Source organism: Saccostrea echinata, unplaced genomic scaffold, assembly GCF_033153115.1.
Source record: "Saccostrea echinata isolate AGI-Se365-2 ecotype Australia unplaced genomic scaffold, CSIRO_AGI_Sech_v1 ptg000029l, whole genome shotgun sequence".
Classification (NCBI taxonomy): Eukaryota; Metazoa; Mollusca; class Bivalvia; order Ostreida; family Ostreidae; genus Saccostrea; species Saccostrea echinata.
Window position 1 is genome coordinate 17,953,485 of NW_026889778.1, and position 27,646 is coordinate 17,981,130.

General features: G+C 33.6%; 1 protein-coding gene across 7 annotated transcripts in view; it reads right to left on the minus strand.

Annotated features, from left to right (window-relative positions):
• Positions 1–17,106, minus strand: part of LOC133195661 (FERM domain-containing protein 4A-like) — a 63,063-nt gene extending 45,957 nt beyond the window's left edge. For 4 of the 7 annotated variants that reach the window (XM_061331552.1, XM_061331551.1, XM_061331549.1 and 1 more), the window contains exon 1: positions 9,638–10,059. In XM_061331552.1, coding sequence (XP_061187536.1) covers positions 9,638–9,877 — 240 coding nt within the window. In that variant the 5' untranslated portion in view covers positions 9,878–10,059. Of the gene's footprint in view, positions 1–2,675; positions 2,804–9,637; positions 10,061–17,002 lie in introns of those variants that run through there. The other 3 variants (XM_061331554.1, XM_061331553.1, XM_061331556.1) reach the window with 3 other exon arrangements.
• Between the last annotated feature and the right edge of the window lie 10,540 nt (positions 17,107–27,646).

Consider the following 27,646-nt stretch of genomic DNA (forward strand, 5'->3'; position numbering starts at 1 on the left):
ACTTCAACAATACAATCAGATGAAAAACCTCTTTAAAACATGTCAAAAGATCCAGCATACTTTTGAATAACAACTATGAAATAACCTTGCAACACAACAAAGCCCAATTTGACTCATCTAGAACTAAGTGCCTGATAGCTGAATATAATTGCCATGTGGGTACAGCAAATTTATCATTTGATTCTAAAACTATTAAATGTACATTTATTTAAATAAAATATTTTTTTTTAAACTTTTAGTGCAAGCAGAACCCGGTTTGACTTCCTAGTTTTTCAGAATGAGTCATTACATATAAACAAATTATATAAAAGTTAAAAACTCAGAAAAATGAGTACCTGTCCATGAAGATAATTATTACCGGTATGCCCAAACCAATAAAAACTCAACTGTCCAAGGGAATTGCTACCTTCCTCCATCATTTAGAATGAAAAATTAACATCCATATTTTGGCAGTGAGAAAATTGTGTATATTTATATAATGTATAAGCTGTGGAATGGTAACTTGATCTGTGTTGCTGCGTTATGTTATGAACGTTTGTGTAGGGTGTCCATAGACTCTGTATACAGTCATAAATACCTAGGTGTTCGTGCAGCCATACACCTTTAGATGCATCGCATTGACAAAAGTCAAACAATGTAGATATATATACAAGGGGCCCATACCTTTAAAGTTTCTCTAGCATGAATGTTTCTAATCTTCCGGATTTATATAATTCATTCTTGCAATTTATTTACTAAGATGGAACAGACTCGGAATGATGCAACAATACACCTTATAAGTTTTAAACTAATTCATATATCAGGACTATAGAAAAAACTGATCCATAATAAAATGGAATTTTTCAATAGGAAGAAACAGGAGGATTCTTGATCCCCAATGTTTACTGAGCATATGTTTTAATTACGGTTTTACAAAGCAATGTGATTAACAGCCAACATCAGACAAGCCAACTTATACGCATCAAGGAACAAAGCTGTTTCCAACCCTAGAAAAAACAGCCAGGAATCCAGACAGACAATGAGATTAAAGAAACACAAGTACTGCCTGAGCTAATAATCTGTGTGAAGACTTTCATCATCAGCTGTTTACATGATTACAGTAAACCCTACAAACAATGGGAAGAATTTTTACCTCATCAGAACCAAGTCTGAAAGAAACACTGGAAATGGATGTAATTTACCTCCTAGTGAGAGAGAGAGAGAGAGTGTTCACTGTAAATGAATATACTCAGTTTATCATATTCTTGGGTTTCACTTTAATAGCATGGAATAGGCAATGCCTTTTGATTTTTTAAGTGATTATGTTCATCAGCTCTGAACAAAACATCACCATGAACTTCTAAGACTCATGGAGAACATTGTCTTAACCATGTTAACAGCACCTAGCTAACCATAATTTATTTATTACAACCAGTCTACTCATGCAGACAGGTACATTAATTTATTTTTTCAACTGTCATGTATTCAAATCTGACAGACAATTTCACCTTAATAAAATTACACATCTAAATTCATACCTTTATATCCCTTTCAAAAACAATACTATTTGAAAGCTTTTCTCATAAGAGGTATTTTTCCTTTTTTTTTAATGATGATGAAACATCCTTTATCAATTCAATGATACATCTAAAATGTTGTGTATTGGTTTGATAAGGATTGTTTATCAGAGTTTATCAATTTCATTATCTGCGATACACACCTCACCTTTCATAAAACAACTTTGTTAATAAACTTTTTTTATCACTGAATTCATGGAATGTTGACCCACTTCAACTATTTACTACATACATACGGAGTCGCTTCCTAAAGTTCAAGCATACAGACGTAAATTTATTTATCTATTGTACAGTAAAGCTGTACGCCTTGCCACAATTCTTGTTTAATTTTTACTTTTAATTAACCACTAAATCTAAATCTTTCAATCAATATTTGTCAGTCTGTCTGTATGAAAATTTTGAACTTGGTTAAACTTGATTTGTTAACCGGTAGTTAGAAACGAGATTTCAAGTTGTCCCTGCCTTAATTAGCTGAATTAATTAATTTAGTTCCACGTCTCTCAAGCAAGAGACAATATTGTCATTATCATAATACATGTATTACAATGTGATATTACAATGTATTTCATGTCTTTTAGGCCAGCGTTAGCCATAACTGTAAACCTAATCCTAAACCATTGTTTGCAAAATAATATGCATTTAAATGAACATGGACATAGTAATCAGACCTCTTTAAAATTTCAAAATATCAATCAACACTTCAAGATTACAGCATAGCATGCAGTTTAAGGTAACATATATAATGTATACCCTCATCAATGCTCAAAGTCATGATATATAGTATCTTTTTTGAGTGAGGAATGATAAAACACAAGAGTTTCAAATAAATGTGTCATCATTACTCATATGCTGATATATATATAAAGAAGCCTACTGTGCCATCACATTCATACTCTTACAGTATCCTCAATTCTGATGTACAAATTCAGGTCCTAGAACAAACAGAATTTGCAAAGCAAGAAAAATATCTTCTAGTCTAATAATTCATATTTCCCACTCAGATGACTTTAAAAACTGAGAAAAAAAACTAGGTTGTTATTAATTAATTTAAAACTTAGCTTTATTGATGCAATATCATCCATTTATGAATCTAAAAACACATCTATCAAATAAACTTACCCAAACTTTACTCAAACGACGAACAGCTTTTGACATTTTTCACAATATTGCTCACAAAAATTTTATAATCATTGGTAATAAGCAGATTCGATGCACATTTTGCCTAGTATCCACTCCGAAAACCGCATGCTCATTTTTCAATTTCTTGACGTAAAACTGTCACTGTGGCTATTTTAAGGACATGAATACACAAAAAACAAAACACAAGTACATTTCTCCTTCACTTCCGTCCTTACTCGGCTTCAGCAGCAATGTGATAGGATGAGAAAGACTAGCATAATTTCCTGTCGTCATTAAAAAGAACTCTGTGACAGAAAACACAATCACACATATCTAGATACGACATATGTAACATTGAATTAAAAGTCTCTGGTCGTAACACACTGTTGACAATGCAATCCCTAGTCCTCAATAAACACAGTACTGCTGTTGTAAAAACAATTTTTTAAAAGTCCCTTCCCAAATACAATACTAGTTTTATTTTTTTGGTCATAATCCAGCACTTCATTATAAAGTACCTACCTTTCAGTCACGAGGGACTGTCTCAAAAGATCCTTAAAAAAAATGGGACACCTTCAATGAGAATCACAGTACCGTGAATAATGAATGAACTGTTTAACTTCTTTTTTTTAGAACATCACCATTTGAAAACAAGCTGCCACAGAATAAAACACATATGGCCTCGCATGTTGTAAAACGAAGACCTGTTCATCATCACCGACGACTGTTAAGATCGTAACCTCGTCATCTTTTTGCAAATCTCTGATTCATCTGTTTGGCACCCCCTCATCTCAAATCTGCCTCCCCAACTGAACATGTACAATTGTGTCCCAGAAATTCCTCCCGTTGCAATATTGAATAATCACGATTTTTTTTTTTGGCAAAAATTCTCATTTGTGATATTTATCAAGGAACCAATTATATTACATTTCTTTCAAAGAAAAATACTGTACATAGAGATTGAATTTCCTTTCAAACGATAGCCTCAATTTTGCCAAGATGCCATACATGAACTGTGACAAGTCAAACTATTGTTTCATGTCCATCTTGATGATACATCTTTCTGTCCATTCAAATAATTCACAACAACATCTGAACATATGACAATCTCACGTACAAATAAACTGAACATTAATTTGCACCATCTTTTAATTTTTGAGACAGCAAAAAAATTCTTTAAGCTGCGATGTACGAGACAACTAGACATCAGCGGCACCAAAAATTTTTTTTTAACAAGATAACAACCTCAAATACAGAACACATCTTGAGAAATAACTAATAATCATTGATGTCCTAAAGTCAAACCATCATCCACAAAACTAGAGCATCACATATTAAATGAATACACAAGCTGTCTCACTAGGCTCTCCCTGAATGAATTGACAATATTTCTTGGAAGAGCTCCGGCTGTCAAACTCTGCACATGTAACTAAACTAAAGGTAATTCAGGAAGCTGATACATTGAGCATGTAGATCTTATCACAAATCAAAAACATGTATCTGCTCCAAGCTTGGGTGTGAATCAGCTCGGAAACACAAAGGCATGCACGGCAGTAAAAATTAGCCTACGTGGGTAACAACATCAAATACTGCTCATAAGTGTCGGCCGATCTGACAGAGATATTTCTGTCTATAAATACGAGAACCTGTTGATCGGGAGCTGATTATTAAGAGAGAAAACTTTGATTAAACAAATTGGTGATTAGCATTTGCTGGTGAAACATATCAAAGTTACTGCACATGCTTTGCATTCCCATGGCCTCTGCACGATATTAGCTGCATCTATAGACTTCTACAATGTAAGTGCCATCAATAGTGGATGCTGCTAAACAACTTGTCTGATTTATATGCACTAGTTAACTGATGTAATATGTTATCAATGTTGAAGGTCTATCACATTTTACAAATCAGTAGTCATTAAAATTATTAAAAGGATACTCTAGATTCTCTGTAGTTCAAATTTCATTGACTGATCTTGTCTTATGAACATGCTGAACACATTCAAAGTTTTTTTCTGAAGTTACAACAATATATTACACTTTAAATATCTACTATTCCATATTTTAATCAACAAATTTGAAAAAAAAAATTAAACATTCTTCCAACTTTTAACTTTTTTCCCTAAAAATCCACCTAAAGTAAATAATCTACTTTCAAAGAGGAATAACTCTCTCTCAGTCTCTTCTAATCAACAGAAGGCAACAGATGTACATGATACATCAGTTAATCACCAACTGTTCACAAGTATACAAATACAGACCAAGTACTAAATTGATTGTCCATTATTTCCCTGATAAAAAGGCCCATCCTACAACTTCTAAGTGTTTTACACACAAACACAAATGGATTTACTAAATGTAGCAATTCAACAGTGATTTAATCTATTACGCAGGGTATAAAAGCAAGCAACTTTTAAATTTCTCTGTGCCATTGAAGATTACACCTACACTTTTGTCGAGCTTTGATGTGCACCACAAACAATTTACAAGCACTTTACAGAAATATAACAATCTTCTACTACTAAAATTTATAGATTTTTAAAACGTTAATTTTTAATAACGAGGTATATTAATTTAGTAGTTTTGCCAGCAGTACATTAAGGTACTCCTGAATTTTGCAGCAAATAAAGCCTGAATACACTCCTATTTGTATATATATAAAGAAAATTAATCTTGGTTTCCGAAATAGACTGAGAACATGCAATTTCGAAAAAAGGGACTTTGGCAAGTCTAGTGTAAGAAGTACAATTGAAATTCTTCTAAACTACATATTAATGCTCCTAATGATATCATAATTTACAAGTGCTCTACTCAAAGATAGTATTTCAAGTTGCCCTATGAGTAACCATGGCTGTTAGAGTCACCGCATTTTGAAATTCAAGGGGGTCAAAGAGAGTTGACCGTCTAAGTGCCTCATAAGCAAATGACCCTCCCCCCCTTAAGCAGAGTTTTCTGTCTCCCCCCACTCCTGTAAACAATGTTGCTTTTTTTAGTCATAAAGAGAGTTTTAAGTGCATTATTAAGTAACAGGATTATCACTCAAGAGTAATATCCTTAGTACTTGTGCTATTAAACAATGAGTTAGTAGTTTACATTGAAACAGGAAGAACACAACATAATCCTTTCAGAAAATTTACAAAAGTTGGCATTTTTTGGAAAAAACTGAAATGATGAAATATATGATATCAGCAAAAAAATCTATGATGCATTGTTTCTTGGAAATCAGGTTTTTTTTTCAGGTTCTTTGGATCAATGATTTTTAATTAGCCAAAAAAAAATAAATAAATAAAACTCTTGACATCAGCATGTTTGCACATAAATATATAATTATATATGTATACTTCAACCCCATATGCAGCAATATTAGAACAAAATTGAAATATTTTAGGAATTAATTAACACTTTCCAGTTTTATTAGCATGATTAATTCCAGGAACTTTTTTATACAACTCTAAGCATACACTATTACACTTTTATTTCAATACAATTGCTACAGCAATAGCAGGATATTTCCAATAAGAGCCAGCATTTAAACCCTTGGGGGAGTCCCATGGGATCCTTCTTCTACACAACTCTGGATTTTTCCTAGTTGACCTTGCCAGCCATATAACTGACCAGATCAATGCTAACTAATCGTGTGATTTACCAGTTCCTGCTAACTGCCCTGACAAGTGTGCCAATCTCTGTACCAATGCCATAACCAATTATCCCAGATCAATACGGAATGACAGAACAATCCGATTCTTTCTAAAATGAGCATTTGCCCCCTCCTATCCAAAAGCATTTATTGCAGTGTGACACTCTTAAAATGGTCATTAAGGGGATTATTTTTAGGGATATAAATGTCATAGACTTAAGACCTCTGTAAACAATTAACTGATTTTTATTTGCAATTAAGGATAAAAAATTAGAACATTTCATATTATATTTGACAAAGTAGTCTTTGTTCAAACATTAATTAAAAATGTCCATATTTGCAACTTTCCACCTACTACATTTGCTTCAATCTATATAGACACCCTTGAATTACAATTTTTTCTCCCAACATATTTTTAAATTGGAGTTTTAAGAGTAAATTTAAACAATTCATTAACTGCTCATCCATTGAAGCTATAATAAATGAACTAAAAAGATGCAATATAAAATACAATTCATTTGCAATCCACTGTATCACTCGACTTGGACAAAAATTGCCTACAACTGCCATATTGTTGGGCATGCAATTTCAAAACTTTGTGCAGCACAGAGTTCCTTTACCAAAAGACAACACCACTGTTCCATACTTAAACTGAGTATCATAAGGTGTACTCTGTTCAGATGATGCCAGAGTTCTCCAATAGAAATCCACCTTACTTTATGTACAGTGCAGGAAACTAATTTTGTTACAGCATCGATGCTGATTTGAATGCTTCCTTTGCTTGCTGATTTGAATGCTTCCTTTGCTTGCTGATTTAATGCTAGTAATCCTTATCCTGATGCTGTTTTATAATAAGGTCAATGCTACCGGAAGTAGCATCATGCTACCGGAAGTAGATAATGAATTTCAGCATTGCCATTTAAAGCAATAAAAGTGCCTTTTACAATTATTTGACCATAATATCTCACTATGTATCAATAATGTGAATACTTTAACCAATATTCTTTCTTTCTTTTTTAATTTTTTTACTGAATTAAAACTCATTGATTTTCTGATGCTAGTAGGATAATGCTGATTTTATGTAGGTCAATGCTGGTTTTATCCTTTGCTTGTTGATGCTGATCCAGGTAATGCTGTTTTTTAAATGCTGATGCTGATGCTAGCTCGATCCTGATGCTACTAATGCTTATGCTGATGCTGGTTTATGTAACAAAATTAGTTCCCTCCACTGTAGACAGGTGCTTGTTTTCATTACAGGTAATCAAACCCAGACTTGTAGTACAATAGATTTAATTAAGAGCACAATAACCAGACAATCAAAACAAGCTGTCTAGTGTCCCTGGCACCTGTGTTTACTTCCAGCATCTGAACAAAATACTTCCTATAGGTATCATACTATTGGTCTCTGTCAGTCTAAACCATTATTACTCCTAAAATGTTTGAAGTTTTAACTTTATTACTAAATTCTTCCTTCTTTCAACATTTTGGAAATTCAGAAAAATTTTACAAGTAATTTTTTTCTTTCTTGGGGCATAGGGTGGGGGTGGGGTGGGGTGGGTGGGAGTGTTAGGGACTGACTGAAATTTATATGACATGACATTGCAGATTTTAAACACTGGCTTCAACCATTTTCATAAATAAACATTATCAAAACTAGCCCATATAGAATTGTCCTTCTGACAAGCATAAATATGCAAATTGAGAGTAAAATATACAAGGGCTTCATGTTTTCATGTATTCCAAAAACTTGCTGGAATTTCATTGGTATGTCAGAGTTTAAACCTGTAGGAAGACTAACCCATATTTGTTTACTGACCTTCATGTCAGTGACAAAATTCCACTGTTACCGAGTATTATCCTCAAACACAGTAATTAACAACTCAAAACAGTCTACAAACAATCCATTGTTTATGATCATTTTAAAATCAATTGTATACTAATGTTTCAATAAACATGCATAAGGTACACAAGATTTTACATGATGATGGCATAAGAATTTATTGACCTAGAAATGATAAGTATTCAATAATTTGTCTTCCTCAGAATTCTGCAAAGACACTACCAAGCAATCTTGAATGGAACAAGAGCACTGGTGAATTGGGGGGAGGGGGGGAGTAGTGCGCCTCAGCCCCCTTTATGTGACCAAAAATATAGTAATACATTAGATTAATAAATTATTTTTTTTTTGGTTGTGGGATTTTGCATTTATTATACTTAAAGTATACATAAAATAAGACAAAAACTGTTCCATGATAAAACTCGTAAAATCTTATAGATTCCTAGGCTTTGCCCCCCAGGCCCCGATCCCAGATTCCCAACTAGTGTCTCTTCCCCCCCCCCCCCTCCCCCCTTTTCAAGAATCTTGAAGAGCTAGGGCACTGTAGCTGGGCATGTCAAGTACAACTGCAAAAGCACTGTGATACCAAAAGGCTTAATGAAATTTTTCTCCAATTAATTTTTAATTCACACATGGTTTATTTTCATATGTTAAACAGTATCAAATGGAGAATCATTAAAATTATTGCAGATAAATGACCATTCCTATGTTATAAATTCATTCTCTAACTTTGAACCCATCTCAAGAAACTTTCAGCATGTACCAGTTATTATAATATACGAGAATGAACAAACTGTCATGAAATTTAAAGAGTCTTTTAATGAGAACATGTTCTTAAGTTTAATTATTATAACATGTACTTTAATTAAACGAGCAAATTAAATTCTGATTGAAATCAACAGTATCCCAGACATTCCCGATAAACATCAATAAGAGATGAGGGACCAATTAAATACAAGTCCTGATGCAGGTCTAGAGAGACAGGGAAACTAATCTAAGTGACCAAATATGATTAATAAGTTATACACCTTGGGGTCATAAAACTCATTATCCGACCTAGATCCATGGGAATCCTCAACACACTGGAAGAATATTTGAGCACTCAGCAGTTTTTATTCATCCATCACATGTACTTTCAGTAATTGCAAAATATAATTTAATATAATGCTTCATTTAGAATTTCAGCTATTTTTATCAGCACACCCTGTAGCTTATGATAGGATAAATGTGAATTTTGTCTGTAATTTTTGTAAGCTATAGCACTTTAAGTCATATAAAATCAATACTTGTGGTGTAAAATACACGGCAAGTATAGATATAAGCACACAGCTTTAAGATCTATACCTGCCCATAATTTATCTGCAGACAGCTTCAAATTCAATGAATAACATAAATCTATACGTTAATATTGCCTTTTTCATGTGTCCCGGTTTTAATGTACACAATGGGGAAATGCACCAAAATCGATAAAAAAAATTTAGAAACTCACCCCTCCAACATTTTCAAACAGTTTTACAAGGCTCCGAACAGAAGCTCTTGAACCTGTGCGAACTAAGGAAATCAAACTATGGTCTCGTTTTTTAGAGAGTGATGAGCTCCGATTAGACTTCACATCTTGGGATTTTGACCGCCGTTCACGAAACTTTGTCCGTCCTCTGCTTCGAGACTCTCGTTCCTCTGACTTCACATCATCTGCAAATCCCACTTTTTTCCTTGATTTCGTTGACATTTTTTCTCTTATATTTGCACTTAATTATCCAGAACACATAAGCTGTGAGCAATATAGATATTCATTGTGCACTTCCATTCAAGAATTAAAACACACCAACACAATTGCCCAAGGACAATTCACAATAGTTTCACCATTTCACTAAAAACCAGATCCAACACAATTATTATGCAAACCTGTTTTGATTACAAGCCTCTGTGTAATGCATTAATTTCAGAATTTATTTTGGGTGTAGCAATTGTAGAAAACACTTCTTGATTTTTATCACGTCATAAACATCACAAGTACTTAGCCCAAATTCATTTAAGTGGCCATTAGAAATCCAGGAAAAACTAACAGCAGCGAGCAGTGAACAACGATTGACCAACTTCCTTAATAAAGGGCTGTCACCAAGTTCCATCAGTTTCACCGCAAAACTAAACCCTACTTTTATACCTGAATTTCACGTATTCTACAATCCTCGCCAAATGGATGGTCTTTTTTACACTGAAACTCGACCTTCTGTAAAACTAATCAATGGTGTAACATTCCAAGTGTACATGTATAAGTCAATTATCAGAGTGGAGAATAATACATTGGGACAGGGAGTTTATACACACGAGACAAGGGACAGGTAAAAATTACCGATAATCACTAATACAGATGGTCAATTAAAGCTGTCGCAAAGCCAAGCAAATAATCCATCTGAAGTTAAACAAGGCCCAGTTTTTTCAATGTGGGTACACTGAAGCACCCTGATAATCTGTCGAAGGGGTTATTAATCCAAAAGGTTAGACCATAAGCAAAGAAAACAGTTAATCCTTGACGGGGAACAATAGTTCATCTAGCAGGCCGTTAAGTCATTTATTTCACGTACCAGCCTAACACGCCTAATTAAATTTCTTTCTCTCCAACTGTCTATCACCCATTTGTGTACATCAGCTGTTTTACGTTTATAGGGGGATATATTATAAAACAATGCACTGTATACACATTAAACGTTGGGAGGATATGAACTCTAGGTAGTTGAACAGTAAGGGCTTCAATCAGCTTCGCTTTTTCCACTTCATTACACCTAAGTCAGCTGCATATTTCTCTTCCTCATACTTGGTTCACATCAGGATATGAAACTCAATTTTATCACAATTCTTATCCTTCCTAAATGTTATTTCCTCAAAATGCCCTTTTATTTCTTATTGACACACTTCCTCAAACCTTGACCTTTAGCTTTTTTCCAGTCAATTACAGGTAAAATTGTACCAGTGAAGTTTTTTAATTTTTGATGAAATAGAAATCCAATTTCACACACCAAACTTTTGAAATCTTGAAAAAAATTCACCCACTTTCATCTTCATAAAAACAATGATTATTTTGATGCTGAACTATCCTTCCTCAAGAAAAATCCTTTTTAAGTATCAATGTCCCCTTCAATGTATCATCAATTTATCATTTTCCTCGAGTAGATTTCCAAAAATCTAGCCTTCCTTCTTTCAAAATGTAAACTGAAGTTCCAGGTGCTTAAAAAGCACACCTTTTCAACACAACATACCTCATCAATGAATAATAAAATACACAATTTCTAGGTACACAGTTGGCTTAAAAAATCAATACATATTTTTTTCCCTTCTGATTTCTCTTGAGTAAAGTGTCTTCAATACACAATAAAATTGTACACACTCAAATTCACACAGTAAATAAAAAATATCGTGTACATCAGCACATACAATAGGTATATCGTCTACATCAGCAAACCTCTCTTAGACATGGGTCCAGCGCTAATGTTATGTGACTCTCAACAATGTTTATCGTTACAAACGACATGTACATCATCTAAGTCAGAAACCATAAGCACCTACTCTGATCCTCATAAAATGCCATTCATTCAAGGAAGAGATGACGGCTAACAAGCTCCTGGATCGACTTTCGAGGGCACTGTCATTTGTGTGAAAAGATATATATTCCTTCTCCTCACAAGCACAAAGACAAAGGGTTTCAGAAAAAAGATTCTATTAGGCTGACTCCTTGTAATTTTGCACCTTCCAATCAGACCTTAATTATAGAGAAGTTGTAGCTTTTCTGCAGTGTATAACCCTCAGTGTTTTCTCAATAAACTAAGATTTTCTCAAAGGATATATATATATACACACACATGTAAGTACAAAACACATAGTTGTACTTTCACCTGCTTGTTGACATAAAAGATCAAAATAAACTCTGTTGTAATCCTACTTTTTTTGCCTTCCAGTTACATTTTCCTTACAACAATCAATTCTTCAGATTAAGAAAAGTTCAATCATGTAAAATCACTGAAAGCACCCACACACAATTTGTAGAGGGCTTGTTTTACATTAAATCCAAGATTCAAAACCCCCCAGGGACTTTGTTCGTTGGTTTTGATATTGCATGAAATCAATATACACCTTTCATTGATACAGATCTAATCCTTTTCATTTGATGTGAAATTCTTCACTACCATTTTCCCTGACTGCACAGGTAATAGTATTTCATTGGGGCACCTTGGTCAGACTTGGAGAAAACAGGGGTTCTGTATGATATGTGTTTACACTTGCAGCACAATAATTTTGGCAATAAAATTCCACATGGCTTCACAGGAAATGAGATTGCCTTGTTCCCTTAGTTCCAAACATTTGTTTGATCCTGACCTTCCGACAGATTGCCAGTCTACTCCTCACTCCAGGTCACACAAATTCAGTTGTCAGTGGTCCTTCCATTCATCAGTGGGTAATTACAGTATCGAATTCCTCTTCAGTCAACAGACAAGTGTTTTTACAACAACCTGGAATCTTTGGGTCATTAAAATGACTTCTCCTCCTCCCATCTTTACAACAAAAGTCATGAATGTAGATATTTTGGGGCACCAGGATATTTCCTACCGAGAATTATCACCAAAACTGACGGACATGTTCCCCCTGTTATATGTTCCATTCATAAGAATATCACAGATAGATTAGATACTAACTTTGTCTGTGATTAACATAAAGATTGAACAATTCCAACCCTTTCCTAAATCACTAAGCATTATAAAATCCAATAACCTGAATCTTATATCTTCACCATTGTTGAAGCAGGTTCAAATTCCAAAAGACAACCTTTTAAATTTTATGAATCACATTTAATTTCCAATTTCAGGAAGAATATTATTATCCATTCAACATGCAGGACAATCCCTTCTCTGCTGTGTAAATTCCCAAAGGTTTGCATTCCTGTGGTGAACAGGTAAAAAACAAATAATGGGTACGTAATACACAGATCTTCTCAACGCTATTAAAAAAAACTCTTCAATTGTCATCAATACAGGTAAATGCCGAAGAAAATCTGCATAAACACGCAAAATACTAGATGAATCAATAAAGCAGATGTATTTTAAGAGTACTAAATATTTCAGCACATTGTCATTCCTTTAAAAAACTGCATTTTTCCCTCTCCAGGTGATATTGTAAACTGGGAATACTGTATCTTTAGAATTCAATGTTTTCTCATGCAAATATCATTCTGCAGTAAATCCCCAATGACAACAAATTTGACCTTCAAAAAATTCCAAGGTCTTTTTTTGAAACAGTAACTTTGTAATACAAGTACAATGTATACCAACATCGATTGTTCTTACGTCTTGTGGAAGGAAATCTGTTGAAGGAGTCAAGAAAAACACAAGCTCAGCAGGATTTTGATGAAGAAAAATGTTTACACCTTGCTGTAAGCCTTAGAACAAATCTCCCTTGCAGAAGAGTTCATCATCCTGGATTATCGGAAGCAATGAGCTGTAGTTTACGGTTAACTTTTGGCCTTGATGTCACCTAAGCACAACAGATTCTCCTCCCAAAATTTCACCTGGAATTCCTGGTTTGAATCTGACAGTTGCATCATTTAGGATTTGTTCTGTCAATCACTTTAAATATACTGCCTGATGGTTTTCTCATTAACAGGATTAATGAAATAACTCAGTAAAATTTTTACTTTCTAAAAAATATATTTTCAATAAGAATAAAATTCACAGGGGGCTATGATCATAAAGAAATGATTGAAAAATTTAATCACTATCAAACTTCCCTTTTCAAGGATCAATTAACATGATTAATGACGTGCCCTTAGCTATAATGATACTACAATATTAATTTGAATTCAAAGTGTTTTTGATGACAAAATTCAAAGATATGCATGAATTTTATACACAGGCCAATTCTCATAAATACCTTATCATAAAAAGACTTTTATGTATAGTCTATTCTGAATTTTGTTTCAACATTACAATTGCCATATATTTTCTGCATCTTTGAAAGCAACTGCCAAATATTTCTTTCATCTCATAAACAAATGCATGGAATTCCACTATCTGTTCAGATGCAAATTAATTGCACAAAAAAGCATTAATTAGAGTTGCTCAAAATGCATGCTTGAATGCAAGAAAATTCAAACGTAGGATAAAAACAAGAAATTGAAAGATCAAGAAGTCTGAGAGCCACAGAGTTCACTGCACTTAACAGAGGAAGAACTTAAGTCAAAATTGGCTCTTGATACCTCATAGAGCCCTTCGCCTGTTAATAATTATAACATGTGTATGTATAAAGACCAGGGGATGACTTTCAAGATTTTTGGCAACTATGTACCAATTCCTGTTCAAAAGTGTTTTTCTGTATACATATAATATCATTAACATTCTTCAACATTGTCCTCTGGCAGCCAGTTCCTATTCTTTGCCATGGATCCAAAATTTCAAATAATTTCTTTTTCTCAAACCTAACATCTGCCATGCATGATCTGTACATCACATGTATTATAATTCTGTAATTTGTCATGTGCAGAAATCTCATGCATGCAATCTCATGCAATGAATACAGATACTTTTCAAATAAATGGTTGAAAAATATCTAATAAGTAAAATAAACTAAAGTTATAGGAATCATGAATTTTCCATACTTTAAATAGATGTACATTAAAACGGACTTTTTCATGAAAAATTATCATTAATCTAGATATTTACCAATTATTTCAAAACCATATTGGCAAATAAAGATATTGTAACAGGGCGGGGAAAAATGCAACATACCAGATCAGAATTCGAACCCGGGCCCCCCCGAATCTCCAGTCAGGTACTCTACCAACTGAGCTATCTGGCCACCGGTAATCAATCATTATTATCAAAAGATCTTGAAAGATCACAAGTAAAACTTTTTCTATAAGCAAGCTTGATACCACCACTTTTCTTGTCACAAATTCTTCTTGTTTTTAAATTTAAAGGTGTTCTGCTCTTGCTCATCTATTGTTTAAGAAGAAAAGATAATTTTGTGTGCCCAATATTTTTGTCTATAGCTGGAATATCTAAACATTGGTACAAGAATTAAGGTTACACAAACAGATTTTAAAGAGGACACTTTTTATATGCCTCTTTCGACTCAATTTGATTGGTAAATTAAGTATCTTGTATATCAGAAGTGCATGGACATTGGTAATGTATGTACTTAACATGCATTTGCTATATGATGACTTGAGCAGTTTTGGGGAGCACTTGGGGGGTATTTGTACTGTAGGTTAATTAATTAAAAACTTATTAACCTCATTTGCCCCTCCTAAACTAAATCAATGTCCCTTTTAAATGAAATTTGTTACTTGTCCCTGTTGTTCACTATAGCATTTCACTTAATAAATGTACACCTTTGAAAATTGCCAATCACGCTTCTTTTAATGGCTATTTTTTTCTTTTGGTCCAGATCAATTCATTGATATAACCACTATCTCTAAGCTTGTTACAAAAGTTGAAAAAGGTGACAAATTTAAATTCCACGACCCCTAATAAAACAGAGGAAGACCGATAAAAGTTTCTGGGGGAAGAGGTGCAAGGAATGTGAAAGATCAGACTGACACACTCGAATAGGTAATATTGACACACCTGAATAGGCTAAAAATCTTTAGCTTTTGACCATCAAAAGAACTAAATACACATCAATTGACTTTTATATTAGGCCATAGTTTATCAACTGTTCATTTCATGTGGTTTATCTACCTATTTATCTATGAATACATATGTATATATCAATATGTCAACGGTAAATTCCAACAAAAAAAAAATCTTAATCCTTTTTGTGCGTGTCATTGTAAAATGAACTTTTATGCATCAAAAAGTTTTATCTATAATGAAAACACATTAACATAAATTATTAAATACAATTAATTAGAAATAATCCTGCAGGTTCATCTAGTGCAGTCTAAAACACTTATTCCAAAAGGGGAGCATCTGAATTTGCACATTTTTTGTGTATGAGAAGGGAGGCAACATCTACAAGTGTATGATATTCTGAAATATTTATAATTATGGTGACTATATAGATTATCAGCGTGCCATTTTCATTTTTATCTCTTTTTTTCAAATTATAAATTTTATTTTTTGTCCCTGAACATTGAAGACCAAGTAATTCAATCTTTAGTGTGTTTTTTTGTGGTTGTTGTATTCTTTTTTACATTATTTTTTCGTCTTTACAAAATAATACAACTGTACAGATATTTCAAAGAACACAATTGAGAGAAAATCATGGTAAAAAAAAAGAACATGTATATGTGAATGAAAAACTATGTCAATTCAATTCAGTTAAAAATATAACATTTTTATTGATATGATTCTGAATAGTAGCAAAAGCAGTTTTTTTTTTATCTCACATATTAATGCAACATTCCATGAAAAGTGTTAAACTGGCTTATGAATTTCATATTTGCTTCAATTTAAAAGATTTACATATTTTTAAAGTGGAAGCAGACTTTGGCATTTCCATAAAAGAGCACTTTAGCTGTTTAAAAAATATAGCTTAATTGATTAATACTGTTACACTGCCCCCCCCCCCCCCAACCCAAACAGTTTTGCGTCTCGATTGTTATCGAAGATTATTTGAGTATTAAAATATATGGTAAAATGGACAGTGTAAAGCATAAATAACTGCTAAAATTAACAATTGCTTTACAAGTACAAACTGTTAAATCATTATGTATGCATGACTAAACAACAAAGGCAAAGCATGAATCATAGGCTAATATCAATGAATTATTTGGAATATATAAACAAACGCTTAACGTGGTTTATTTTCCCTTGGTATCATTGGAACATGTACAAAAATTGACGTGAGTGATAAGGTTACTTACCGTGACATTGTTTGAAAAACAGCTTACATTTTAAAAAGTTTTAGAATATTCAAATCTAATATGATTTATAAAACTTGTCGCTGGAGTCCGCCATTCTTTTAATTGAAGACACTTCCGGTTCTGCGCAAAACGGAAATGCGAAGATACCTTTACCTGTCCATTTTCCTGATCCGCGCCTCCCTTCTCATGCATCATTCAGAAATTTATTTCAAAATGAAGCTTGAAATATGCTATTGAAATCATTTCGTGCAAGAAGTATTTGAAATGTTCATTAAATGGCCTTATGGCTTGGAATTATGTATTTTTAAATTTGTTTCTATTCGGATGATTCCTGGATTATTTTCTTGATCAGTTCTCAACTGGAAAATGCAAAATTTAACTTTTATCACAATTCTCTCACAACAGAAAAACATATTTGAGATTCTGTATTTTCATTCCAGTTATCTTGCCGGGATTCGTTAGAATTATTTAGTGACAATTTTTTATTTTTTTTTCTAATAACCATATGCAATATTTTATAGGATGACTTTTAAGTATAGTGCTGAATTGGGGGGGGGGGGGGATTGCATGGGTTAATACACATTACTTGCTGTGATTTTCAGAACCTGGGGTTCGATGAAACTTATGTTTTCCCCAGTTTAATTTCAGTACACAACCACAGACTCCCTTTATTTTCTCGAAAGGGGAATACACCTATCAAGTTAAACCCACTTTCTGTAGGCCCTTTTTGGAAAGAGAGGGAGGGGCGAGAATATTTATCATTGCGCAGCAAAGGCACTTGTTTCTGTAACACTTTTTTTTTTAAAATTCATACTATAATAATAACATAATTTTTTTTTATTATACTCTGGGTTAAAAAAAACTATTATACAAAACAAGTGCCTGTGTTGCGCATGTTTAATGTTTTTGGATTAATTGGACACAGCATATTTGGTACACACGTGTACGTCCCCAAAGTTTCCCTCGATTTCAGTTGAGTATATATAGAAAGAGCCAAATAACTATAAACAGAGACTTTATTATAAATAACAAAAAATGTTATGTTTCCATGGCCGTAAGAACCGGGGGGGGGGGGTGCCCCCCAATAATTTTTTGCCGATATATAGATTACCATAGAAAACATAGATACTATATGCTTGTGCCCCCTCAATAAAAACATCTGACGACCTTTTTTTTTTTTTTTTTTTTTTTTTTTTTGCTTGTCAAGAAATTTTTGGTAGATGAGAGTGCCCCCTCAACTGAAAATGTATGGCTGTGCCCCCCCAAACTGAAATTGCTTCCTACGGGCCTGGTTTCTGGATTAAATAAAATTGAATTTAATCAGACTTTGTTTTGAAATAAATTCAAAAAAGATTCAAATCTTAATCCTAGAGACATCTTTCTGCCGGACCCAAAATGAGGTCTTATTTTTATCTGCACTTTTTAAAAAAAGGTTTAATATAAATTGGTCATCCGTTTGATATGCCGTTTGTTACTCTTTTTTGCCGATAGTCGACTCGTACAAAGGTATTTTAAAAATCTGAAATAAATGAGAAGCACTGATAAAAGTTTTATGGTTTTATGTGAAAGAATGAGGGCGCATTCGATTTAGAATCACCAGGAATTAATCTCGAAGTGATTTTTTTTTTCATTTCAAGATCAATCATATGATGTATTAGCATTCTACTGAAATATAAGGTTCCTGTAAAATAGGATATTGTACATGCATATTGATTTGGCAAAATATGATACGAAATTAATATGGCTAGATGAGTTAGGTACAAAAAGTATATATATATATATATATATATATATATATATATATATATATATATATATATATATATATATATATATATATATATATATATATATATATTATATATTACACTGTACATTTTTGGGGTGGAAAAAAAAACAAAAACGTTTTTCTATAATTTTGCTGTCAGAGTCATCTCTTCACGAATTTAAACGTAGAACCTTTTTGGAAAAACGTTATTTGTGTGCATTTTAACTGAACAAAACGAACAAATAAACGTTTGAAAAAAAACGGACAGAGGAGTGAGCTTTTCTGATCAAAAGGAGATGGGCGAACATAGCGTGCAAAAAGCTTATAGCTTCAAATATTTAAAAATCATGTGACTTAGAGTTAAGTTAGAATTAGAATTTAGAGTTCTCATTAATGAAATTTATGAAATTATGATAAACAAAGCTTTTCTGGGGAAAATTTTCTCGGGAAAATTTATTCTTTTATTAAACAAAAATAACGAGATATTCATGGGAATCGAACCCTAGCAATAAAAATCATGAGTATCATTTTCTTTCAAGACTAGCACTCTAACCACTAGACTAAACGAGTCCTGATGAATAGTGGCTTTTAAATAATGTTTGTGATATGACCCTTGATCGACTTAATGGACTTGAGTATTTCTCGAAAAGATGCGAATGTTATGTCATAAAAGTATATTTTTAAGATATAGTGGGTCTTTGCTCCATATTTTTGGTAACCAAAAATTGTACATTTGTATATTTTTATGCAGACATTGAGGATTAACTTTCAAACATGTTAAGCGAAGACCCACTCATATCGAAAAACAGTGTTATAGTAGAGAAATACCGACATCTTACGAACGAACGTAACTCGCCCTAACTTCCCGTATCTCGGTAGTTTTCTCGGGACTAGTTATTGCACCTAGTTTAAAATTAATAAATCGGAAAAATTAAGTATATGTGTATAATAGAACGGACAGTATTTCAATCACTTTGTAAATGATAATTTCTCCTGTCTAATTTTCTGTAATCACTTACAATGTAATTAAAAGCGTACAAACAGAAGAAAATACGCCAAAATACCTATGACGGGTTAGGAAACACATTTGTCATGCGTCAGTGGTTATATGTATACATGTATATATTAGTGTGCGCTGTGTTCATTTGGGGAAAGTTATGTTTTATAGCATGGATTGATTGATTGATTGTATATTGTTTAACGTCCCTCTCGAGAATTTTTCACTCATATGGAGACGCCACCACTTGCCGGTGGAGAGCTGCAAATTTTGTCCTATACTCGGCACTTACGGCCATTAGAGAAATACCGACATCTTACGAACGAACGTAACTCGCCCTAACTTCTCGTATCTCGGTAGTTTTCCCGGGACCAGTTATTGCACCTAGTTTAAAATCAATAAATCGGAAAAATTAAGTATATGTGTATAATAGAACGGACAGTATTTTAATTACTTTATAAATGATAATTTCTCCTGTCTAATTTTCTGTAATCACTTACAATGTAATTAAAAGCGGACAATTAGAAGAAAATACGCCAAAATACCTATGGCGGGTTAGGAAACACATTTGTCATGGGTCAGTGGTTATACGTATACACGTACATGTATATACTAGTGTGCGCTGTGTTCATTTGGGGAAAGTTACGTTTTATAGCATGGATGAAATCTAAACTCATACCCTGTATAAATCCATGCAAAGGCAACAAGTTACTAGGTGATGCGCTTATATAGTGTCTTGTATTTAAAAGTGTACATTTATGTGTTTGTAAGAGAGAGAGAAAGAGAGAGAGAGAGAGAGCACAATGGACAATAATTGTTGTAATGAATTATACAATGTAGCATTGTTTTCTAACGTTTCAGAAATCAACCACTAAAAATCAGAAAATAGTTGGCACTTCTCCGGAAAACGTAATATTTTAAAGTGGTCGCGCGTTGATGTTTGTGTACTTGGGGATTGAGAGGGGGTCGAAGCTCGACTAATCGAATCAAATGTCCATTTTCATTACATTAAGTAAATACATGGAATACTACGATCCATATACTACAATCCTTATAAAAGTGGAGTGGGGTAATGCATGAATATGCAATAATTTTTTTTCCATATCGTATCTAGTAAAAGAAAAAGTAACTTAATAAGAAAGAAAGGTAGGATTTTCTTTATGTGAAATATCACTTAAAAGAAATAAACGAGCATTCATATGATAAACAGTGTCTTCTTAGATGATGTATTATGTTTCAATCCTCACTTAATTTATCTTTCGGCTGCCTTTCATGATATATGTTATATCTGTAAAGATATGTGGATTTTAAAAGCTGCAAACTATGCATTTGGGTAGGGTCACAGACGTAGCATTGTTTTTTTTAAATGGGGGGAGGGGGGCAGCCAGAGAAAAAAATTCAACTTACCTGAAAAAACCTGACGAGCAAAAAAAAATTCTTCTTTCGGTACCAATTTTTTTTTTTATACATTACTACATTAGCCTTATTTGACTGTACTGCAACAAAGGGGGGGGGGGGGGGGGCAACAAACCTTTCAATGAACATTTCGAACAGTAAAAACTATTGTGTGGAAAAGGTGGGGGCAGGCACCTCAGATGCTACATGTCTGTGGGTGGTGTATATTTATTAAATCTTCTTTGTACTCAAGCTATGTACCATTATGTCATTGTTTGTTAAGCATGCATTATTCATCAGAATATAAAATTACAAGATACACTGAATACCTGAAGGGTAACTTTGACCCCGCACTCAGAGTAATTTCGACCGAAGCTCTAATGTACAGAGAAAAAAACTATAGTCGAAATTATAACTTGCGTCATCTCTAAGAAAAAATCATAGATTGATTCAAGTATACTGACAAAAAGATACTGTAGTTCTCAAAATGTGAATAATTTGAAGACATCAAGTGCATGATGCTGATTCGCTGAGTTGTCAAGGCATGCTTCAAATGTACCTGCACACACAGGCAAATAAAAAGAACAGACGAGTTTTCACTGATGTGTAGAAGTAGTTTCTATTGCTGTACATTTATTTATTATTCATTAGTCGAATTAGAAACATATAATTTTCATTTTTAAAAGTGGGAGGTGTTGGGGAGCCAGAGAAAAAAAATCAACTTACAAGAAAAAATCTGACAAGCAAAAATAAAAATAAAAAAACAAAAACAAAAACAAAAACAAAACAAAACAAAAAAAGGGACGTGGGGTGGGGGTTTAAAGTCGAAAATCCTTTTTTCATGGGGGGGGGGGGGGTCCAACTTTTTTGGAAAAAAATTTTCTTCATACATTATCATTTAAAATTGGGTCGGTAGACTTTGTAATAAATTTTTTTCCAGAAAATTTCAACATTCTTATTGATGGAGAAAGAAAATTGGGGAGAAAAAAAATTGTCGTTTCCTCAGGTTAAACAAGTTTTGAGTCGGGTCATTTTTACCCAGTCGGTGTGGGCAAAGAAAAATTGTTTTTAAAGATGGTCTCACCTAATTTGGCTGATACCACGTGTCTGGAAATTACTTACCGAAGCAGCATTCATGTGGACAGGGGTTACTAAGGCCAATTTCTGTTAAGCTGATTTGCATTGCATTTTAATTTGTAAAAAAAACTGAATATTTTAAATGAAATGTGCATGAGTTTCAGTTGCAAAATCATTCTCATATTTATCACGTCAGGAATAGCTATTGATTAATTTTCTACACAGATATTGTCAGAGGTGATAATTCCTAGTAATGGCTAAGAAAAATATCAAAATAAAATTAAACCCGGCTTCAATATATATGTACATGTATTATAGTCATATCATGAATCCGTGGGAAAATAAGCCCGTTCGTATTTTTTCGGTTGATAAGGCTTCTTCTTAGTCATATACGATCCTTCGACGTAATTTTGCCCCAGTCTTTGCCCCCCTCCCCTTTCAGCTCTTTGATTTTTTTTTTCATTAAATATTTCGGATTTCCAACGATTCGGTATGAGCATTACTGTAGATTCCTAATTATACGCGAGGAATAAATTATCGTGTAATTAAGCGAGAAGCACCACTCGCGATATAGAATTACTCGCTTATATTTCTATGTTGGTTTACTGTATGTAAAATCTCTAGATAAATCACCCATTCGCGAATTATTGTTATCGCGATTTGACGCCCTTCGTCCATTTCGCAATATTGAGTACTCGAGTAAAATAAGGAATATAATTAAGAGACATGATTGGTTTAAAAAGACACTGTGACGGACAAACGGGAAAATAGACAGAAGTAAAATTTTTGCAAGACACATGCAAATTTAATTCAATTCTTGAAAGTATTACGTTTCAGAAAATTACAGGTTTCAGAACCTAAAAAATCTACTTTTGTGGAGAAAAATATAAGTAAAATTAATTTTAGTTTGCCCCAACACGAAAAAGAAAACTTAAAAGAAACACATGCTATTGACTCACTATGTAACTTTAATGCATCAAAATTGGCACCGTATATGATTTACATGTACAAAGTTTAGCCAGTAGCATGAATAAAAAGGCCATTGTTTTATGTTTACTTTTTTAACTCTCCCTTGCCCTCTTTTTCGTTAGACAGAATCTTTGACTTCAAAATTCCAAAAGAGACATTTTTCATTTTCCTTTTACATGTGTATTTCCCTTGTCGGAACCCCTTTGGTCGTTTAAATGTCCATTGAAATGTATTGTAGCGTCTCGGTAGCGACTAAGTTTTGAGGAATCCTGCGGGGATTTTATCTTTTGAAATCGCAATAACATTGAAGAATTTAATAATTCAAATGTGAATACAATAAACGATCCCCTTTTTTGGTTACGTTCGTTCGTAAGATGTCGGTATTTCTCTAATGAGCAGTGAGGGATCTTATTCGTGCCAGCACCTACTGCGACACGGGACCTCGGTTTATACGGTCTCATCCGAAGGACCGGTCTCCACGTCCCACAGTGGGATTCGAACCCGCGACGTAAGGATCAAGTCCTTACTTCGCGACTCTAGAGCAGACACTCTAACCACTGCGCCACGCGGGCGACTATAGCATGGATGAAATCTAAACTCATACCCTGTATAAATCCATGCAAAGGCAACAAGTTACTAGATGATGCGCTTATATAGTATCTTGTATTTAAAAGTGTACATTTATGTGTTTGTAAGAGAGAGAGGAGAGAGAGAGAGAGCACAATGGACAATAAGTGTTGTAATGAATTATACAGTGTAGTATTGTTTTCTAACGTTTCAGAAATCAACCATTAAAAATCAGAAAATAGTTGGCACTTCTCCGGAAAACGTAATATTTTTAAAGTGGTCGCACGTAGATGTTTGTGTACTTGGGGAGGGAGAGGGGGTCGAAGCTCAATTAATCGAATCAAATGTCCATTTTCAATACATTTAAGTAAATACATGGAATACTACGATGAAAGTTGAATGGGGCAATGCATGTATATGCAATAATTTTTTTTTTCCATACCGTATCTAGTAAAAGAAAAAGTAACTTCATAAAGAAAGAAGGGTAGGTTTTTCTTTATGTGAAATATCACTTCAAAGAAATAAACGAGCATTCATATGATAGACAGTGTCTTCTTGGATGATGTTTTATGTTGCAATCTTCACTTGATTTATCTTTCGGCTGCCTTTCATGATATATGTTATATCTGTATAGATATGTGGATTATAAAAGCTACAAATTATGCATTTTGGTAGGGTCACAGACGTTTTAAATGGGGGGGGGGGGCAGTGAAAAAAAATCAACTTACCTGAAAAAACCTGGCAAGCAAAAAAAACTCTCTTCTTTCGGTACGAATTTTTTTTCATACTTTACTACATTAGCCTTATTTGACTCTACTGCAACAAAAGGGGGGGGGGGGCAACAAGCCTTTCGATGAACATTTCGAACAATAAAAAGTAATGTGTGCAAAAGGTGGGGCAGACCCCTCTGATGCTTCATGTCTGTGGGTGCTGTATATTTATTAAATTTTCTTTGCACTCAAGCTATGTAGCATTATGTCATTGTTTGTTAAGCATGCATTATTCGTCAGAATATAAAATTACAAGATACACTGAATACGTGAAGGGTAACTTTGACCCCGCACTCAGAGTAATTTCGACCGAAGCTCTAATGTACAGAGGAAAAAAAAACTATATTCGAAATTATAATTTGCGTCATCTTTAAGGAAAAAAAAATCATAGATTGATTCAAGTATACTGACAAAAAGATACTGTAGTTCTCAAAATATGAATAATTTGAGGACATCATTCATTAGTCGAATTAGAAACATATAATTTTCGTCTTTAAAAGTCGGAGGGGTTGGGGGAGCCAGAGAAAAAAAATCAACTTACAAGAAAAAATCTGACAAGCAAAAACAAAAACAAAACAAAACAAAAACAAAAAAGGGGGTGGGGGTTTAAAGTCGAAAATCCTTCTTTCATTGGGGGGGGGGGGGGTCCAACTTTTTTGGAACAAAATTTTCTTCATACATTATCATATAAATATTGGGTCGGTAGATAGGTAATAATTTTTTTTTTCCAGAAAATTTCAACATTCTTATTGATGGAGAAAGAAAATTCGGGAGAAAATATCATCGTTTCCTCAGGTTAAACAAGTTTTGAGTCGGGTCATTTTTACCCAGTCGGTGAGGGCAAAGAAACAATTTTTTAAAGATGGTCTAACCTAATTTGGCTGATACCAACGTGTCTGGAAATTACTTACCGAAGCAGCATTCATGTGTACAGGGGTTACTAAGGCCAATTTCTACTCAGCTGATTTGCATTGCATTTTAATTTGTAAAACCTAAATATTTTGAATGAAATGTGCATGAGTTTCAGTTGCAAAATCATTCTCATATATATCACGTCAGGAATAGCTATTGATTAATTTTCTACGCAGATATTGTCAGAGGTGATAATTCCTTGTAATGGCTAAGAAAACTATCAAAATAAAATTAAACCCGGCTTCAATATACATGCACATGTATTATAGCGATATCATGAATCCGTGGGAAAAAAGCCCGTTCGTAATTTTTTCGGTTGATAAGGCTTCTTCTTAGATACATCCGATCCTTAGACGTAATTTTGCTCCAGTCTTTGCCCCCTCCCTCCCCCCTTCTCAGCTCTTTGATTTTTTTTCATTAAATATTTCGGATTTCCAACGATTCGGCATGAGCATTACTGTAGAGTCCTAAATATACGCGAGGAATAAATTATCGCGTAATTACGCTAGAAGCACCACTCGCGAAATAAATTACTCGCTTTTATTTTTATGGTGCTTTACTGTATGTAAAATCTCTAGAAACATCACCCATTCCCGAATTATTGTTCTCGCGATTTGACGCCCTTCGGCCATTTCGCGATATTGAGTACTCGCGTAAAATAAGGAATCTACTTAAGAGACATAATATGTTTAAAGAGACACTGTGACGGACAAACGGGAAAATTTACAGAAGTAAAATTTTTGCAAGACACATGCAAATTTAATCCAATTCTTGAAAGTATTACGTTTCAGAAAATTACAGGTTTCAGAACCTAAAAAATCTACTTTTGTGGAGAAAAATACAAGTAAAAATAATTTTAGTTTGCCCAAACACGAAAAAGAAAACTTAAAAGAAACACATGATATTGACTCACTATGTAACTTTAAATGCGCCTCTGCTGCATCAAAATTGGCACCGTATATGATTTACATGTACAAAGTTTAGCCAGTAGTGTGAACAAAAAGGACATTGTTTTATGTTTATTTTTTTAACTCTCCCTCGCCCTCTTTTTCGTGAGACAGAATCTTTGACTTCATGCTTCAAAATGAGACATTTTTTGTTTTCCTTTTACATGTGTATTTCCCTTTTCGGAACCCCTTTGCTCGTTTAAATGTCCATTGAAATGTATTGTAGCGTCACGGTAGCGACTACGACGAGAAGTAGTTTTGAGGTATCCTGCGGGGATTTTATCTTTTGAAATCGCAATAACATTGAAGAGTTTAATAATGCAAATGTGAGTACAATGAACGATCCCCTTTTTTGGTTACGTTCGTTCGTAAGATGTCGGTATTTCTCTAGTATGAGAAAATGACTCGTTTTGCCCTCTTTAGTGTGTGTTTAATATTTCATAAGCAAATAATTCCAATCTTTGTGAGATTTTTGTCAACTGTAGAGATTTTACATACAGTATATTTTAATGTTAGATGAAATATCAAGGACAATTTTGATATAATTGAGATTTAATTTTTCACCTTCATGTTTGTCACACTATAGACTTTTCGCTCGTCATGTTCACCAATCTTCTTTGTCCGTTGTCTGTCGTTGTCGTCCGTATAAACTTTTCTCATTTTCATCTTCTCAAGAACCACCGGACCAATTTCAACCAAACTTGCCATAAAGCATCCTTGAGTTAAGGAAATTAAAGATTGTTCAAATGAAGAGCCAGGTCCTCTTTCAGGGGTAGAAAATCAAGAATTAGTGAATATTTAATGGCAACTTTCAACAATCTTTTTCTCAAAAGTCACCGGGCGAGAATATCTCAACGATTCACAATTAGATATAAACTTTTATTTTATTTTTGACTACTATAGTACTGGTAGTTTGCATTGGTGATCTTATTTATATCGCCAATATCATTTCAGAGTAAATGTATGTACTATTGGTAAGAAGTAGCATGCGTTAACGGTAAATGTTCAACGGAATTGCTTAATTTTTCACGAATAAAGTACCCCATCTCTATCTGTTATGAAGGATTTAATATAATGACATTTTGCAGTCTTTAATAGTATTTGTTTTGCAATATGTACCCTCGTCATCTTGCATGAATAATTAGTTAGTTTCATTGCAATGAACGTAGTACTTACTTCGTTTAAAGGGAGATCATTTGAGTACGTCCAGATTTACCTTATGCAAATTTCACAATACAGCTA